This window comes from Hyperolius riggenbachi, chromosome 11 (genome assembly GCF_040937935.1).
Source record: "Hyperolius riggenbachi isolate aHypRig1 chromosome 11, aHypRig1.pri, whole genome shotgun sequence".
NCBI classification, from domain to species: Eukaryota; Metazoa; Chordata; class Amphibia; order Anura; family Hyperoliidae; genus Hyperolius; species Hyperolius riggenbachi.
This window is the reverse complement of record NC_090656.1, coordinates 88,370,035-88,388,756: the sequence shown is the minus strand read 5'-3', so window position 1 is coordinate 88,388,756 and position 18,722 is coordinate 88,370,035. Positions and strand designations below refer to the sequence as shown.

The 18,722-nt window shown below is 42.5% G+C and overlaps 1 protein-coding gene across 3 annotated transcripts in view; it reads left to right on the top strand.

Moving 5' to 3' along the window:
- The window catches only part of DAGLA (diacylglycerol lipase alpha), a 153,824-nt gene extending 135,353 nt beyond the window's left edge, over positions 1-18,471 (top strand). For 2 of the 3 annotated variants that reach the window (XM_068260428.1, XM_068260429.1), the window contains exon 20: positions 15,707-18,471. In XM_068260428.1, the coding sequence (XP_068116529.1) occupies positions 15,707-16,628 (922 nt within the window). In that variant the 3' untranslated portion in view covers positions 16,629-18,471. The remainder of the gene's footprint in view (positions 1-15,706) is intronic. The other variant, XR_011024755.1, reaches the window with a different exon arrangement.
- Positions 18,472-18,722: the final 251 nt, after the last annotated feature.

The window sequence follows — 18,722 nt, the reverse complement described above, 5'->3', positions numbered from 1 at the left end:
CTATGATGTGCTTGCGTACTCCTGCATGCATTCTGCACGCAAGTGCAGAGCTGACCCATTCACTGTCAATGGATGGGATCAGCAGTGCAGCGGGTAGCAGCGCAGATGGCGAGCGATCATACGCGTTGGGTTCCGATCGCGTGGCCATCTGTGCTGCATAGATGTGAACGAGGCCTAAAACTAGTGCTTGGTAAGAGTACTTGTAGAAGGTACAGACAGGAACAAAGAACATCTATCAGGCCCTAGGCAATGTAACTGTGGGTACATGGAAGAGTGATGTGCAGGTACTCTGCAGGAGAATGAGGCGATTCTTCCTGTATTACATATTCTTCATGTACAATCTGAACCAGGTTTATGGGTGCACAACATTCTGAGAAGATTCCCTGCAGCTCTGTGGGGAGTGCATATGTAGAGTATAGTACTACTGTGTAACTTAAAGTAAACCTGAGACAAAGGAAAGTTTTATACATACATGGGGCTTCCTTACAGCCCCCTTCAGGCTAATCAGTCCCTCGCTGTCCTCCACCACCACCTGGATCCTCTGCTATGGGTCCAGGCGCTTGAGCCAGGCAGTGCGCATGCACACATTCCGCTGCCAGGAATGTACTACACCTGCGCAGCACTATTACGCAGATGCAGAACGCTCCTGGCTGTGGAAGCGGCCCGTGGCCGGACTGCGCTGACTGGCTGAATTATATAGCAGAAGATCCAGGTGGTGGTAGAGGACAGCAAGGGACTGATTAGCCTGAAGGAGGCTGGAGGAAGCCCCAGGTATGTATAAAACGTTCTTTTCATCCGCCTCAGGTATCCTTTCATTCGTAGTCCAAACCAAATTCTAACAACATATCAAATTATTTGATTTCATGAGAAAAAGGAGTGCATGCATTTGCATAAACACGCATCAATGCAAAATTATTTGCATCTCATAGTATCAAAGTATTTGGCCCCCTTGACGTTTTCCATTTTGTCCTATTACTGCCACAAACATGAATCAATTTTATTGGAATTCCACGTCAAAGACCAATACAAAGTGGTGTACACGTGAGAAGTGGAACGAAAATCATACATGATTCCAAACATTTTTTACAAATAACTGCAAAGGGGGGTGTGCGTAATTATTCAGCCCCCTTTGGTCTGAGTGCAGTCAGTTGCCCATAGACATTGCCTGATGAGTGCTAATGACTAAATAGAGTGCACCTGCGTGTAATCTAATGTCAGTACAAATACAGCTGCTCTGTGACGGCCTCAGAGGTTGTCTAAGAGAATATTGGGAGCAACAACACCATGAAGTCCAAAGAACACACCAGACAGGTCAGGGATAAAGTTATTGAGAAATTTAATGCGGGCTTAGGCTACAAAACGATTTCCAAAGCCTTGAACATCCCACGGAGCACTGTTCCAGCGATCATTCAGAAATGGAAGGAGTATGGCACAACTGTAAACCTACCAAGACAAGGCCGTCCACCTAAACTCACAGGCTGAACAAGGAGAGTGCTGATCAGAAATGCAGTCAAGAGGCCCATGGTGACTCTGGACGAGCTGCAGAGATCTACAGCTCAGGTGGGGGAATCTGTCCATAAGACAACTATTAGTCGTGCACTGCACAAAGTTGGCCTTTATGGAAGAATGGCATGAAGAAAGCCATTGTTAACAGAAAAGCATAAGAAGTCCCGTTTGCAGATTGCCACAAGCCATATGGGGGGCACAGCAAACATGTGGAAGAAGATGCTCTGGTCAGATGAGACCAAAATGGAACTTTTTGGCCAAAAAGCAAAATGCTATGTGTAGCGGAAAACTAACACTGCACATCACTCTGAACACACCATCCCCACTGTCAAATATGGTGGTGGCAGCATCATGCTCTGGGATTCTTCTCTTCAGCAGGGACAGGATAGCTGGTCAGAGTTGATGGGAAGATGGATGGAGCCAAATACAGGGCAATCTTGGAAGAAAACCTCTTGGAGCCTGCAAAAGACTTGAGACTGGGGCGGAGGTTCACCTTCCAGCAGAACAATGACCCTAAACTTAAAGCCAGGGCAACAATGGAATGGTTTAAAACAAAACATAACAATGTGTTAGAATGGCCCAGTCAAAGTCCAGATCTAAATCCAATCGAGAATCTGTGGCAAGATCTGAAAACTGCTGTTCACAAAGCTGTCCATGTAATCTGACTGAGCTGGAGCTGTTTTGCAAAGAAGAATGGGCAAGGATTTCAGTCTCTAGATGTTTTTTTCTATTTTTGATTAGTTTATTTCATTTTTGTGTGCTAAGCACAGCTATTACTGTATACATAATTGATGATGACTATTATCTGAGAAATAGAAAATGTTATCATATTTTCTATTTTAATTACAGTTTATATTGATTCGGAGTCGGTGCATTTTTTTCCCGACTCCGACTCCATGTACCCAAAAATTGCTCCGAATCCACAGCCCTGAGGAGAAGGGAGAGGGAAATAGGGATAGTTTTAAGCTGTAGATGGGTCAAGACTAGCCCCATTAAGCTATGCCTGAGTGAGAGATCTATGTTTTTATCAGCACTGATATTAAGATTGGGGGATACTGTATGTTTGGTGACGTTTGCTGTTATTTTATTGTTGTCACTATGTTTTTTCACAGTGTATATATACAGTTAATCCAGTTATATATTTTTTTAATAGACAACCCCATACCTAATTAGGGCTTCTCGGATGGGTATGTATATGTGTATGCAAACCGAAAGTTCACTAGGGTGATAGTAAACTATATACATGCATATCACTTATCATTCTATGATTATTCTTTAACAGTGCACTGCATCAGGTTATGGTTATCTCTAGGGTACGCACTGTGCATTTGTGGTGTTCAGAAACTTGAGCTTTATGGTGGTGGTCTTGAGTGATTTCCATTTCCCTCTCCCTTCCCCCTCCCTCTTTCCCTCCCTCCTCTGCCCCTTCCCTCCCATCTTTCTGTCCATTGGCCTCTAGATAAGATTATTTGTCCCGTGACACGAGTGTTTTCTTATACCTTGTAGGTGATTATATATGTCTCTTACTCAAGAGCTGAAAAATTCCAGAAGAAGTGGAGTTTCTTTCACAAAACGTGTCGTCTATGTTCGGCCTTGAAAAATTATTAGTATTCTGACTTATACATAGTCTAATGAATAACCGAGTTTCTGTGTTATTTAGACACACCGTGTATTCCACTTAGGGTTGTGGGTATGAAAAATTCTATTTGTTATAACTGACGTAAATAGAGAACCAAGCTCCGTTCATCTTATTGAATACTAGTAGACCTAAGCCCGTTTAAAAGCGGGCTCTAGGTCTCTTCAAACTGCCGCATGTCAGTGTGCATGCGCGCACACCCAGCTCCCTGGCCCCGTCCTCCTGTCCCAACGGCTGTCACTCCTGCACATGCGCAGTAGCGCAGCACACGGACAGGATGATGCAGGGACACTTAGGGTTTATTATATAGGATGCTAAGTCTTTTATATAACTTTTTCAACTTGTACAAATAAAATGTATTGTATTGCATGTAAATTGTATTGCATGTAAAATTTATTTCTAAAACGTAACATACTATTCCCCATTATACTCCCACAGACAGTCTTCTTGTCTATTTTTTTTTATGTGGAAGGCCAGAAATCAAAAATATTTTATCATTAGAGATTGGTTTCAATGTGTCCAGAAATTTGGATGTAAAAATTGCTGTATAAGTGTGCTTTCTTCTTCTAGCCTAGATTCACACTAATGAATATGTAGGTTCCTCTCTGAGTGTTTTCCTCTCTAAGCAATTCTTTTTACTTCTCATAACCTGAGTCTGATACATCCTTTAGTATTCGCTATTTAGTTCAGTGATTAGAACTGTGACAAACAGTTGACAAACAACGGAGCAGGAAAAGCGAATTAGATGGTCACAAATGTGTCAATGATTTACTGACTTCCACAAGCCCAAACATTGAACTTCTGCTCGGGGGTTTCCTCAATTACCTCATCTTCAGAGTCAAAGGTGAATGTAGATATCAATTCCTGTGATTCAGACCAAAAGGAGGTTACAGAAGGAGCAATGCTGCTCTGGAGGGAGGACATTTATACATAATTAGAAATTGTTTTCCTCATACCCTGAATTTTATATGCACAAATTGCTTGCAGGATATTTGATATATAGGCAAATGACCTGTGTGACAGAGATATATATTAAAGAAATGTCTGAGGCTGTGTTCCCATTTGAGGGTAAAATGGACATTTTTTTATGCGTTTTACTGCATAGCATAGGTTACAGCGAACAGAACCTATTTTATACATAGGAGTCGTTTCCACTTGTCATTTTGCAACAGATCCATTGAACGGTCCATTTGATCCATTGCAGTAAGCGGACCACACTTCTGTGCAGTTGTCCATAATATCCGGACAGGAAGATTTGTTCCCCCTATAGCGTACAGTGGTAACAAATCTGCCCGGGCTTCATCCGGACCATAGTAGACCATCTGAGCGGACACTACGCTGAGCACTGCTTCACGTGCAGATGGGAACTGAGCCTAAAGGTAGGTAGGTAGCCATACACTGGTCAATTTGCCATCAGATTCGACCAACAGATAGATCCCTCTCTGATCGAATCTGATCAGAGAGGGATCGTATGGCTACCTTTACTGCAAACAGATTGTGAACCGATTTCAGCCTGAAACCGTTCACAATCTGTTGTGGTGGTGGTGCTGCCGCCGCTCCCCCAGCCCGCATGCCCGCATACATTACCTGCTCCGCCGGCGCGACTCCAGTCCCCAGGTCTCCGCTGCCTTCTCCTCTCTGGTCTCCAGGTCTGGCATGCTTTACTTCTGCCTGCCCGGCAGGAAGTTTAAACAGTAGAGCGCCCTCTACTGTTTAAACTTCCTGCCGGGCAGGAGGAACTGAAGCATGCCGGAGACCAGCGCGGACACGGAGCAGCGGTGACCGGGGGTAGTCGCGCCGGTGGAGCAGGTTATGTATTGCCGCTCTATTGCGTCGGTCGTCGGGCACTCGAACGCCGCTAGCGACGCGCTCTCTACAGGGGGGCGATCGACGGTAATTTTCCGCACAGAGCGATCGACGGGATCGGACGAAATGGATCGAAATTCGGCGTGTAGCGCGAACGATTGGCAGCAGATTCGATCCCAGTGATCGAATCTGCTGTCGAAACGGCGGCAAATCGGGCCAGTGTACGGCCAGCTTTATTTTTCCTAATCTGTCTGTCTAATCAGTTCTCTGGCCGTGGACCTGGCACCTCCCTAAATTATTGGTCTCTAGCTCAAGACAGTAGAATGGGTGTGTACTGCTTGAAAGAAACTAATGCAATGTCAAAATGTGTAGCAATGCAGACCCATTAGATACGCAGAACTGGTTGTTTCTACTTTTCTGATCAGGTTACAAACAACAAAAATATATTGCATACCTGAACTGAAATTATATACCGTTTATACTAGAGTATAAACCCAAAAGTGGGGGTCTCGGTTTATACTCGAGTCATATACTCGAGTATCTAAAGTACAACCCACCACGAGCACCCCCACCCGCCACAGGAAGAGTGGAGCTGGATTGTAAGCCGTCGTCCCTTCCGAGCAAAGCAGCATGTATTGTGAGCAGCGTGTCATGTGTTGAGGTGAGGCTGCAGTGCTTTCACCTGCTGGCTGCTGCCTGGGCATCGGTCGGCATGTACTATGCTTCTCCCGCCGGTTCGCCGCTTCTCTGCTTCCTTCTCACGCCAATTTCCCCCGCTATCAATGAATCGGAGCTCCGGAAACTTGCTACACGGCAAGGAGGCCTCTGCTGTTCTCCCTAGTTGTATTGCTTTGACTCCTGCAATGCCGCATAGGCGCCTCCAGAGGGCGCCATAGCAATAAGGTTAGAAAGGACTCCGTGCCGTGTAGCAAGTTTCCGGAGCTCTGATCCACTGACAGTGGGGGAAATTGGCGTGAGAGGGCAGCGGAGAACTGTCTGGGGAAGAACAGTACATGCTGACCGATGCCCAGGCAGCAGCCAGCAGGTGAGAGCCCTCCAGCCTCACCTCAACACACTACACGCTGCTCACAATACATGCTGCTCTGCTCGGACGGCAGTTTACAATCCAGTTCCACTCTTCCTGTGGGGGTGCTCGCAGGGTCTTCCAATTTATTATCAGTACATTTATATGTAACTAGCTTCAAAGTAGATATGTCCTTTCCCTGGCACCTGTGTATTCCTGAGCTCTTGTGTGCTCCTTATTAATTTGTATAGTGACATACTATTTTGACTGAGAACACAATCTCAGCTCTAAAAGATAAGCAAAAGCATAATAACCGTTAAAGAGAAAATATTTTTGTTTATAGCTGATACAAATCCTGCAATACATCTGCAGTGTGTCTACTTCCTGCTTTCATGGAAGAACACATATATTGTTAACAATCTGCATTTACTAATCAGCTGCTCTGCCCTGGCAGTCAGCTGACAGATGAGGGGGAGGCCTTTCCCCATTTTCCTTCTATCTACTGCAAAAGTTCAGGTCCAATCTAAAAGTCACCAGTGGCTGCTGCATTTCCTATCCCCGGCTTATACACGAGTCAATCATTTTTCCACGATTTTGAATGTAAAAGTTGGGGGGTCGGCTTATACTCGAGTATATACGGTAATTTAAGAGGTACTTTTAGTCACACCATGGAATGTTAGTGCCTGTAGAGCAGACCCTTTAAGAAGCCATGTTTGCAGAAATCCACAACGTCTCTTAGGGCCTAGGTTCTCAACGTGTGGTACGCGTACCCCAGGGGGTACTTCTGGTGGTTTCAGGGGGTACTCGGGCTTGATATACTTAACCAAGAATATCAAATTTACAGTTTTAGAAAAAGATAAATCTTATTTAAACAACACCAAGTTAGTATTTTAGCTAATTAAAAGCAATAGTAAATGCTTGGAAATGGTTTAGAACCAATTATCATGTACTATGATTAAATATATATTTTGTAAGGGGTACTTGTGATAATGTTTACTATGCTAGGGGGTACTCGGTGAGTACAGGGTTTTAAAAGGGGTACATACCAGTAAAATGTTGAGAAACACTGTCTTAGGGTATGTTTCCACTGCAGCATTGCGTTTTCACATCAGGAAAATCATATGCGATTTTTCTCAAAATCAAAAAAACTGCATGGTATTTTACTTGTTTTTATGCAAATTTTCACAATGACCCTAATTTACATGTTCTGCCTAGTAACAGCATGACAAGTTCCTTTTTCTGGTAAGAACTGGGAAGTGGAAATTTGGATTTGAATGCATTTTTTTTGCATTCTATACAAAAGAAATCATGTACTGCAAGTAAAAAAATAGTTTTTTTCACCATTCACAATCATTGTTTTTCATACAAATTTTAAAGGAAACCAGAGACGAAAGCTTAAAAAAAATTTCATACATACCTTGGGGCTTCCTCCAGCCCCCTCCGACCTGACCGCTCCCTCTGTGTGGTCCACTACCTCCTGGATCCTTGGTACGGGGTCCCGGTACTTAGCCAGTCGGGGCTTACTGCGCATGCGCGGCTCGGCAGCCGCACAGTGCATGTGCCAGCTTGCCCCGACTGGCCCAAGAAACTGGCACCCTGTACCGAACATCCAGGAGTTTTCATCTCTGGTACACTTTAATTGCGAAAATTGTGGAAAAAATCGCACAAGTTTAGCTAGTGGAAACCTAGTCTAAGGGTTTGCTAAACTTTTCCCAATGTATGGCCTGCTTTTTTCTGGGCAGTGTTGATGTGTTCTTTGTACAGGGCTAATAAAGATTTCCAATTTAAATAGTCTTACCCTGGCTGCTTCCGGTGTCTCTGTAAACTCCTGCTACAGCCTTCTTCCATCATTTAGGCAGGGCTCACACCTGTCACAATCACAGCCATATTTCCACACCATGAAAATGCCACGGGAGAAAGCACATAATGCTTCCCAATGCACAGTCGCTGTGCTGTGGGAGCCATGTAAGTTTTCCAGCTTTTCCCATTGAATAACCTCTTTGACTGGAAAGGGAGAGGTAGTAACATTACCAATTCACATGGATGGCTAAACTGCCTGCTTGCAGTAAGGATCAGTCCCAAATTTGCAGGTGAATATCAACATTGGCAACTACACATACAGTATGTCCATAGTTGAGGGATGGTGATGTTAATGCAAACTCAAATGTAGGTGCAAGGAATGGGCACCACCCCACCCTTGACCTTTACAAATCACATATCCCCCCATTATTAGAAGTAAACAGCGGCATGCCCCCATATAACGCTAATAAAGAGTCAAGTTTCCCTATTGTAATTAATGTGCCCTAGATACCAGAACTAAAAACCTACAGATATCAGAATTATCTATTTGTTCCCAGATTTCAGAATTAATCAGGCTTTGTGCCCTCAGATATCAGATTTAAGCAGTACTGTGCCCCTAGATATCAGAATTACGTAGCGTTGTCATCACAAATATCAGGATTAAACAGTAGTACCACCCTGACCCCAGATATTAGAATTCAGGGACAGTGTCACCCCAGATATAATTAAGTAGCCATCTTACCCCGGATATCAGAATAAAATAGCTCTGTTATCCCAGTTATCAGAATCAATTAATTGTATATGTGAACGCTGTTGAGATGTAATGTAATATGGTCTTGCTTTTTAAACATAAGCAGGAACTAATAACCTCCTGCAACCTTCTGTATTATCAAGATAATGTTTTACTGTGTTGTCCAATTGTGAGGATTAGGGCTGGTTCAGACAGACGTCTGTCCCAGCATCTCACTTCATTTACATTTATGCAAGCGAAAGTGTACCCGAGGCAATATGGACATGATGAGATAAACGTGTATGTACGGTACAAAACATTAATAACCAGGCTGTTTCACTGTTATATTTCTGTCTGAAAGAGTTAATTTCTAGGCATGCAAGTGACAGCTTTTGTCTTGTCAAGTTGTCATTACCTTTTCAGGAATATGGTAATCATCACTGATAATCAAATTACAGCCATAGTAGTTTTCCTGGCAGAATACAACTTCTGATAGCAGGGAGAGATAAAATACATTAACTATTGACCTTGTTCTAACTCTGGGACACTTAATAGGCTGCCACTGATTAGAAACAGTAAAACACTCAACCTACTTTGTAAATGTTTACATATAAAAGATAACCATGGGATACTTAGGAGTAGGAGGATAAATATAATTGTTTATCTCATCAGTTTATTTTCACTTCAGGTTCACTTTAATTTCCGGGCTGCCATAGCAGATTAATCTCTGTCCCTCCACTCCACATTCCGTAAAATGCAGTTGCTCTGAACAGCGTGTCTTCCATGTTATTGTGCCCAGATGCCAGAAGCAGACGGAGAATTTCTATCTAAACTGGAAATCTTCTGTAATGCTTTCATTATAGAGCACATACTAGAAGTGTCAGTTGTCCGGTAGGACAATCTTGTTCTCATATGGATGATGCTGCATGGGATTGTGTGCATGGCTTAGACGAATTATTAGAATTGGATAGCTTGAACTAAAATGAGTTTGGAATGAAGGGTACTCGTTTTAGCTTTTCTTTCCTCTCAGTAATGATTTCAATGTGTGCCATGTCGTCTTCCATGTGTCTCTCATCTCCTTACACACATCTCTTGTCCTCATTATTCAGGAACCTGTGTGGTGTGGTCTGATTTCTCTGTGCTCGCCTGTATAATGGATACTATTCTGTCCCTTTTTCTTGCATTACCATGGCCTGTTTGTGTCGTGATTTGTAATCTCATCTGTGAGTTTTTTCAATTTTTATTTTCCAGACATGTCCTTTCAGCATCCCCCTCCTTGCTTGTAGTTTGTCATTTATTCACTAGTCTAGTACACAGTGAAATTGCTCTTCCTCTGGAGGTGAGCTAGATTGGTATCTTGCCAACCTCAAACTGCATTTAATTTGGGCCCTTCTGTTCCTGTTGCAGTATTGACTGCTTACATCCATTTAAGGTGGCCATACATGGTACAATTTTTCTTTTTTTGTCGATTAGATAATTTAATTTGATTATTCCGTTAGATCGAATATAAAGATTTTTCCAGCATGTCCGATCTTATTTTTCTCGAAAAAACGCTATAACCGTTCAAATTTCTTAATCGAAAGAAAAAATATTTTCAACTTTCATTCGATTCGATCATTTAGATCGAATAAACTGGATAATCGAACGTTTTTATTGTACCATGTATGGCCACCATAATAGTGCTTGCTTAAAGGACAACTGTAGTGAGAGGGATATGGAGGCTGCCATATTTATTTCCTTTTAAGCAATACCAATTGCCTGACTGTCCTGCTGATCCTCTGCCTCAATACGTTTAGCCATAGACCCTGAACAAGCATGCAGCAGATTAGGTGTTTCTGACATTATTGTCAGATCTGACACGATTAGCTGCGTACTTGTTTCTGGTGTTATTCAGACACTAATACAGCCAAATAAATTGGCAGGACTGCCAGGAAACTTGTATTGTTAAAAAGGAAATACCTCCATATACCTCTCACTTCAGTTGTCTTTTAAAGTGGAACAAATTAATAATTTTCTCTGTGCTCTAAAAGATTAGCCGCAGCATAACCTTTATAGACAAACTTTTTCATTAACATTTATGGAAATCCTAAAACCCCTCTGAAATTTAGAACTTGACTTTAGTTTGCAGGGAGGAAACTGCAGGGGTAAACTGGACACAGAAACAGCAGTGGCTGTCTTCAGCAACTATATGTGGCATAGAGACTTTTCATTGTGTGCTGTGCAAGAGTTCTGTTCCACTTTAACACACCTTAATGGTCCACTTGTTGCAAGCAATATTTATAATGACTATTAAAACTTCCTTTTAATCAGACTCTGCACTGCCATACATAACTGTGTTACATTCAAGGAAATAACTAACATCAGGAGGTCAATAGAAAAAACACAGCCCATATATCTCATAAATAAAAGCTTATACAGCAGATGCACTATTATTATTACACATTTATATGGTGCTCAAATATTTTCCTGTGCACTTACCTAAATTCATGTCACTAACTTCCACCAAGGTAACAGCAATCTAATATCTTTTTCACAGTCTTGGACCTAGTTTAAGGGCAAGACAACTCACCAGTGTGTTTTTGAAATGTGGGAGGAAATCGGAGAGCTGGAGGAAACCCAAATACGTGTTGGGAGAACATAGTTTCTCCATGAGAATTGTGTTGAAAGGTGGCAATGCTAACCACTTGGCCTTTTTGCTGGCACACCATGTAAAGGAGGAAGGTAATTACGACTCCTCTCTCTCCAAAGATAAAAGGGTATTTTGTGTTATTGGTCACTGTCACTACATGGGGACAGGTGACCTCATAGGCCCAGAAATACATGCCCTCTGTCTCCTGTATTACTTCTCCCAAACTGAAGACATTATATATATATATATATATATATATATATATATATATATATATATATATACACAAAAGGGCTTTTTATTTTTAGTCTTAACATGTTTTCTAGCCAGAAAGGAAAACCCGTTTTGGTCTTAGCAAAAATGTATACTGATTCAAGCACGAAACATGATAAAATGCAATTTAATTAATAGACAGTGGTTGATGAGATTACTTACTGCTGGTTCACATTTCAGAAAAGAGCTTTTTCATTAGGTGGAAATTATACTTAAATTTCTGAATGCCATTGTATGACACATGAAAGGGTCATTCTTTCAGCTGCATAGTGCAGGAAGGACATGCTGTAGTGCTGGGAAAGACGGAGGATGCCCTTACAATGTATTGCTTCAGGTGGAAAAAAGTCTAGAACCGGCCCTGGGTGTTTAAAGGTAAAATAGTTTGCCTTGAAAGGAACTTTATATGCCGGATAAAGCTTTACACTGCAAGATACAGAGCGAAAATAAAACTGGAAGAAATTGTGCTTATAGGAATCCTCATCAGAGCCGGGACAAGGTCCTCCAGCACCCAAGGCTGAAACACCAAAGTGCACCCCCCCATCTATCCCACCCCAGCCATCACACACTTATTGCTATTAGAGTAAGAGGTGCCCCAGGGCCCCCAACACCTTAACCTCTAGTTATCTGGCTTGCAGTCACTGCCATGTATCCCCTTTTCTTATTTCTCTCTACTCCAAACACAATAGGGAAATGATAGCTAAGCGAGTTGTGCGCCCCCTCCTACACTGCCCTGTGAGGCTGGAGCCTCTCCAGCCTCTGCCTCGGCCCGGCCCTGATCCTCACCATGCCATATAGCTTTACATGAAACTGGTAATAAAAGTGTTGTGGGAAGACCAGGACTGGTGTCTGTTTGAACAAGAATTGCACAGCAATACCAATGGAGAAAACAACGCTGAGATATCATTCCGGATTCTCTTGAACCACCCTCAGTATAACGGTGGTCAATCCCTATTATATAGGATCACAATGGAGCATTTTATTTAGTAGCTTTCCATCTGACTTGATGTCTAGGATTACTAGTGAATGCTGACATCAAACTGAAGACAGTGTAGCAAACTGAGGTCAAACTAAAGTTAAACTGACATCAAATAATGCAGAACTGACAGCAAACTGGCACCAGGCTTAATTTGAAAGCCTGTGCTATATGAGCCGAGGTTCTCCACCTCCTGAGCTCAGTAATAGTTTCACAGCAGCCAACCTGAATTTAAAGAGAACCTGCAGTGAAAATAATCTTAATTAATAAAATTGTTTTTTTTTTCTTTTTACAATAATTGTTTATAAATTATTTAGTCACTATTTTCTCATTGAAAATCTTTCCACACCCTTATTTACGTTCCGGAATTTATCACAGCTAGTTGACCTCTTTAGTTCTGTGAGGTGATCTCTGCGGAAAGTTGGTTTACTGAGAATTCTGAAGCCAGTACAAAAATACCTGGTCTCCCAGAATGCTCTTGGGGGAGAATTCTGCATAGGTAAACACAGCAAAAGATTGGAAGTCACTCAATCAGGCTGATAACCAACATAAGAGGAGCTCACAAGGCTGGGCAAATACACAGAGAAAAATTTTAAAGGGACCTGGGCTCAAAACTCACAGATCGCCAGCGGCTAACACAACATCCCAAAATAAATGAGATTGTTGGCGCCACATATCCAAAAGACATGTGGGTTAAGCCTATCTGCCATCATCAAGGCCAATCTCTTAGAGTGGCCCCTACGCTAACGATGGATACATCCGTATCCTACACATGCAGTGAGCGTATCCACGATTGGATGTATGTCTAATGTGGGATAAAAAGCCTAAGAGCAAACTTACCTGAGAACGCCCACAGGGCCATGAGCCTCTAACCTCATAGGGTGCAGTCTGACATCCGTGGGATCATAGCTAAACAGCCTAGGTTACGCATTACTGGGAGGGTGGGGTTATATACAATATACAGAAATATATAGATATAGAAAGTATTTCTAATGATAAAACCAGGAAAATTACCTTTAAAGTGGGTATCCTGAATAATTAGCTGCATTCTACTTTGTCACTACAGTGCCTCTTTAACCTCCTGAGTGGTATGCCCGACACTGTCGGGCATGCCGCTCTAGGGGTTTTAATAGGCTCAGGAGTCCCGCACTATAAAACTATTTAGATTACATGCACTCCATACATATTAGCTAGCACTAGGCTAGCAAGAATAGGTGGCCGGCTCCCCCCGATTGCCCAGAATCCCCCGATCAGTCCACTTATACATTACCCAGCCATGATCCAGCGATCGCCGCAGCCTCACCGGACAGATCCTCTCTTCGCTATGGGGAGGACCGGGTCTGCGCATGACGTTGATAATGTCATGTACGATCCTCCCCATAGAGAAGAGCCAAGCTGTCCGGGGAGGCTGCAGCGATCGCTGGATCCTGGCTGGGTAATGTATAAGCGGACTGATCGGGGGGATTCTAGGCAATCGGGGGGAGCCGGCCACCTAGTGCTAGCTAATATGTACCGATCGTATGTAATCTAATAGTTTTTTAGCGCAGGACTCTGAGGCTGCAAAACCTCCTGAGCGGCGTAACACTCAGGAGGTTAAGCACCCAGCTAGCACTTTAACCACTTGACACCTGAGGCATTTTTCCTCTTGTGGACCAGAGCAATTTTCACCTGTCAGCGCTCCTCCCTTTCTTTTACCAATAACTTAATCACTACTAATCACAGCGTAATGATCTATATCTTGTTTTTCTTGCCACCAATTAGGCTTTCTTTGGGTGTACAGTATGCCAAGAATTATTTTATCCTAAATGCATTTTAACATGAATAATAAGAAAAAAAAATTATAAAATGCATTATTTTTCCGTTTTTGACCATTATAGTGTTAAAATAAAACATTCTACTGTGGATAAAAGCCACACATTTTATGTGCCCTTTTGTCCCGGTTATTGCAACGTTCAAAAAATTTCCCTAGTACAATGTATGGCGCCAATATTTCATTTGGAAATAAAGGTGCATTTTTTCAATTTTGCGTCCATCACGAATTACAAGCCCATAAATTAAAAATTAATAGTAATATACTGCCTTGCCATAAATTTTTTAAAAGTTCAGTCCCTAAGGTAACTACTTATATTTTTTTTTTTTTGATGAAATTTTTTTCCCCCCTTTTATAAATAAAAAAAAAAGTTTGGGTATTGTGGGAGGGAAATAGTTAATTATATCAGTCAGTGTGGGGATTTTTATTAAATAAAATGCAATTTTGGTGCAATATACTATTTGGCCACAAGATGTCCTCAGTCGTCATTTCCGATTCACGTACGTAAGCACGTGAATCGGAAGTAATCCGTGGCTGTGTAACACAGGAAGATACAATGAATGCCGGCGTCTCGTAGACGCTGGTATTCATTGAATCGGGGACTTAGATTTATGAATGGGACCTGCGGTCCCATTCATTAACTTCCCCTCTAAGCGGCGGTAACGGCGGTGCGCGCGCACGCGCGAACGGGAGCGAGTGGCGGCTGCATGCCGCTGCAGACTTGTTTTCACGGCCCTGCTGCATCCTGTCTTTTTTAAAGGGCCGTGAATATACTGCACGGCATGCAGCAAGTAGTTAAAGTAGCATGCTGCTGGACTGTTCTCTAAGGGCCTGTACACACTGCTGCGCTTTTAAAATCGCATGCGATTTTTAAAAGCGCAAGCCTTCATGAGAATAGGAAAAGCGCATTGCAGCAGTGTGTACAGGTCTCCGCGATTTTCATTATTTTTCAAAAGACCTTGCGATTAAAAAGCGCATGCGATTTGAAAAGCGCAGCGCAAGTGCAGCAGTGTGTACAGGCCCTTACAGCTGCTTTCATCATGGCTTAATCATGCATATCTTGGTTTGTAACAGAGCAGTTTCTATAGAGTGGGATGAAACAGACTTATTTGGTTTGTCCTCATACGCTTTTCTCATGCTGCTGAAAGATTGACATTCAGAATTTCAAGTGTATTTATTGCATTATTGTTCTACTATACATACATATTTGCTACAATACATGTGTCTCCATTTTTGGTGCTAGTCAATGGAGACTGATGTATTATTATGTTCTTATCAGGGAATTAAATTATGTCCACAAAGCCACCAAAGGATACATCAGGAGTATTCTTCAATGTCTATGAGATAAAGTGTGCTGCAGAACTTGTTAAAACAATTAGTGCCGTTTCTACTCTCTTCCTACTCTTTTACTTGTAATGTATACTTTGTTTTTGTGTTTGTTTGTTTGTTTGTTTCTTTCTAATTTTGCATTTCTTGCACCGGTATTAAAGATTCTGACTGTTATGTTTCACCTCCTTAGGAGCAAACAATCGGAGATCAGCCTAGAGGGGTTTTATGACTCCCGACTTCTGTCCCCAGTGCTAAAGGACCCTGTGGAGTTATTGTTGATGAGCACCAAGGATTGCCTGGCAGTTTCCCTGCACGACCGCAGGGCGCCATTGGCTACAATGGAGAGCCTATCAGACAATGAGTCTGTGTACAGTTTTGATTCCAGACGTTCCTCTGGCTTTCGAAGCATACGCGGATCTCCGAGTCTCAGAGCTGTCCTGGAACGTGATGAGTCGCACTGCTTTTTCATTGACCCCACCATTCCGGAGGAGAATCCATCCCTAAGCTCCCGTACTGAGCTTTTAGGAGCAGATGCCCTTTCAAAACACTCACAGGAAAGCCAACACACTGAAATTATCCATAACAGTGGTCGGTCATCTCCAGGAGAACTACCACCCTGGGAGGAAGAAGTAGTAGCAGGAGCAGAAACCACTAGGGTACAGACTCCTGCCCAGGAGGAGCTGGCTTTACAGAATGGTCGCCTCACAGAAGTGCCCAGCCCACAAGTATTAGAGTTTGCAGAGTTCATAGACAGCCTTTTCAATCTAGACACTAAAAGTGGGTCACTTCAGGACCTTTACCATATGATGGTCTCAGAAGGAACAGACAGAGAAATTGCCAAGTCAGTTAGCGATCAGGAGATCCTTTTAAGAGCACAGTTTGAGCCGAACCTGGTGCCGAAACCTCCTCGCCTCTTTGCTGGTTCAGCTGATCCTTCTTCAGGCATATCTGTTTCTGCCTCCTTCCCTCTTAGCTCTTCAGGTGAGCTCATGGACCTGACTCCTACAGGAATGAGCAGCCAGGAGTGCTTGACACCTGATCCCACGCGGACTGCTACTCCTACAGGACCCACACATGCTAAACAGGAAGAACTGCTCATCTCTGCCCTCTAGCAGAATGCACAAAGAAAAAATGGTAGAATCTGATTGGTGGGAATTCAGCTTTAGGAATAGAGCCCTGCCAGGTTACTAAAGGAAGGGATGTGCCAGAGCTTCATTAGCAGAGGTAAATAAGATGGCAGAAATAGCTGCCGTCTTGCCATTAAATTTAATGCCTATGGCACCAATAAGTTGCAGACCATGTGGCAGCTAAAAGGGATTTTAGAACGTTTGAGAAGATCATAAACCAAGGAAAGTGTTACATTGCACTAAGAAGATACCACCATTTGGCAGTCTTGCATGGCTTGTCCTTCACCAGCCAAAGCTACTTGCCATCCTGTGTCATTGGTCTGTTGGAATGTTGAAGTTACTAAGAAAACTGAGCTGACTTTCAAGGTCGCTCTACCACTGTCTGCCCTAGGGCATCTACAGAAGGCCATATTTACTACCCTTTGCCCTACAGAAACCCAGTCAAACTACTGGCTCACAGTCACTGCGGGGCAAGCAGGGCCCCCTTTTACCCTCTGCCTTCATTGCTTAAGTCTTTTTTGGTGCCATGTTAGGTTTATAAGACTGGGTTATGTGCAAGAATGTATGAGTGGCAAACTTACGGAATATGAACTGGAATATTTAGCCTGTGTTAAGCAGCATGACCTCACTCTCCACATTGCACTACAGCACGGTCAAAGGGACATGTACTATGAGAAATAGTCAGGACTATGTGCTTTTTCACTATTGGTAGTCTCTTTTACTTCAGTTAGAATTGCCAGTGTGTGTGTGTTTTGCCCTCTTGCGTGAAGCAATAAGAAACTGGTTAAAGGCATCTCTCACCTGTGCCAATGAATGCAGTCCAACATATCTTACTATGACTCGGACTTGTGGCCAAACAAAGGACAGTGTAACCAGATGTACAGAAATAGCATGTATAGACAGACATGATAAATATATAGCTGGATTACCTCTGCCATCTGAGATCCATATCTGTGCATGCTGTTTTCATCATATTGTCAGATTAGGGTGTAAACGTTCCAAAACCTTGCCTGACCATTAGCTTCTTCTTAAACACATTGGGGCAACTGGAGAAGGATCGGTCCACCATAGGTACCACAGTAGGTTGCAGATGTATGTTCTGTGGGCACAGTTTTTTTCATCTGCTTGACAGTTTGATCATGCAGAGGGGACTTCAAAGAAAGTTATACTGGCATCTTTTTAAAAATGCCTCTTATTTATTACACAAAAAGGTGGGTGTTGGATAACTGAGAAACTGTTGTGATGGGAAATCCACACACCACAGATACTTGTATGCCTGAGCAACTCCGTTCAGTAATTCAGTCTTTATAACAAGACCCACTCAATGAAGTCCAGTGTAGTCAAATATTCCTACTTTCAAATGTTCAAGGTACCCCCAGTTAGACTTCATGTCAATGCTGATTAATATTTGTGCTTGCACAAATCCATTGGTCATCTTTTTGATTATATTTTTATGCTGTGACAGGAAGTACAGCCAGTTTTGGAGGGCTCATCTATGAATGCACTTGTGGAAGAACTCTACATGGTTCACACCCACAAGTACTTAAGTGGACAACTGCACTATAGCGAAAACCTACACCTCCTACAGGTCAGTGTTTCTTCAGGCAGAAAGTATTTGCGTCAGATGAGTCTATTTATATCCCTACGATACTCACCATTTCACTTGGAACTCTCAACTGGAATAGAAGTTTTTATATGAAAGCCAAAACAAGAAATTAGTATTATGGAGTCTAGAGAATTATGCAGAATTCAGAGTACAACTTTTAGTGATCAATCAGAAATCTTTGAGAGAAAACCTACGATATTAAAAGTTGACCACTTTGTCAAAGTATTGTGCTACTTTCATCTTGCTCCTTTCAAAAATATGCTTTATTTTATTTTTTGTATCTAGAAGGGAAATGAAAATCTGGCCCATCTAGCCTTAATAGTAGTAGTAGTAGTTTCCAATATTCTCAGTGATCGCCAGTAGACCAACAATATGGTATCACAAGCATTGTAATGTTTGGTATTCCAAATGCTATTCCAACAAAGACTGTAAAATAATAATTGTGGAATCTACCCAGGTCAGGTCACATGGCA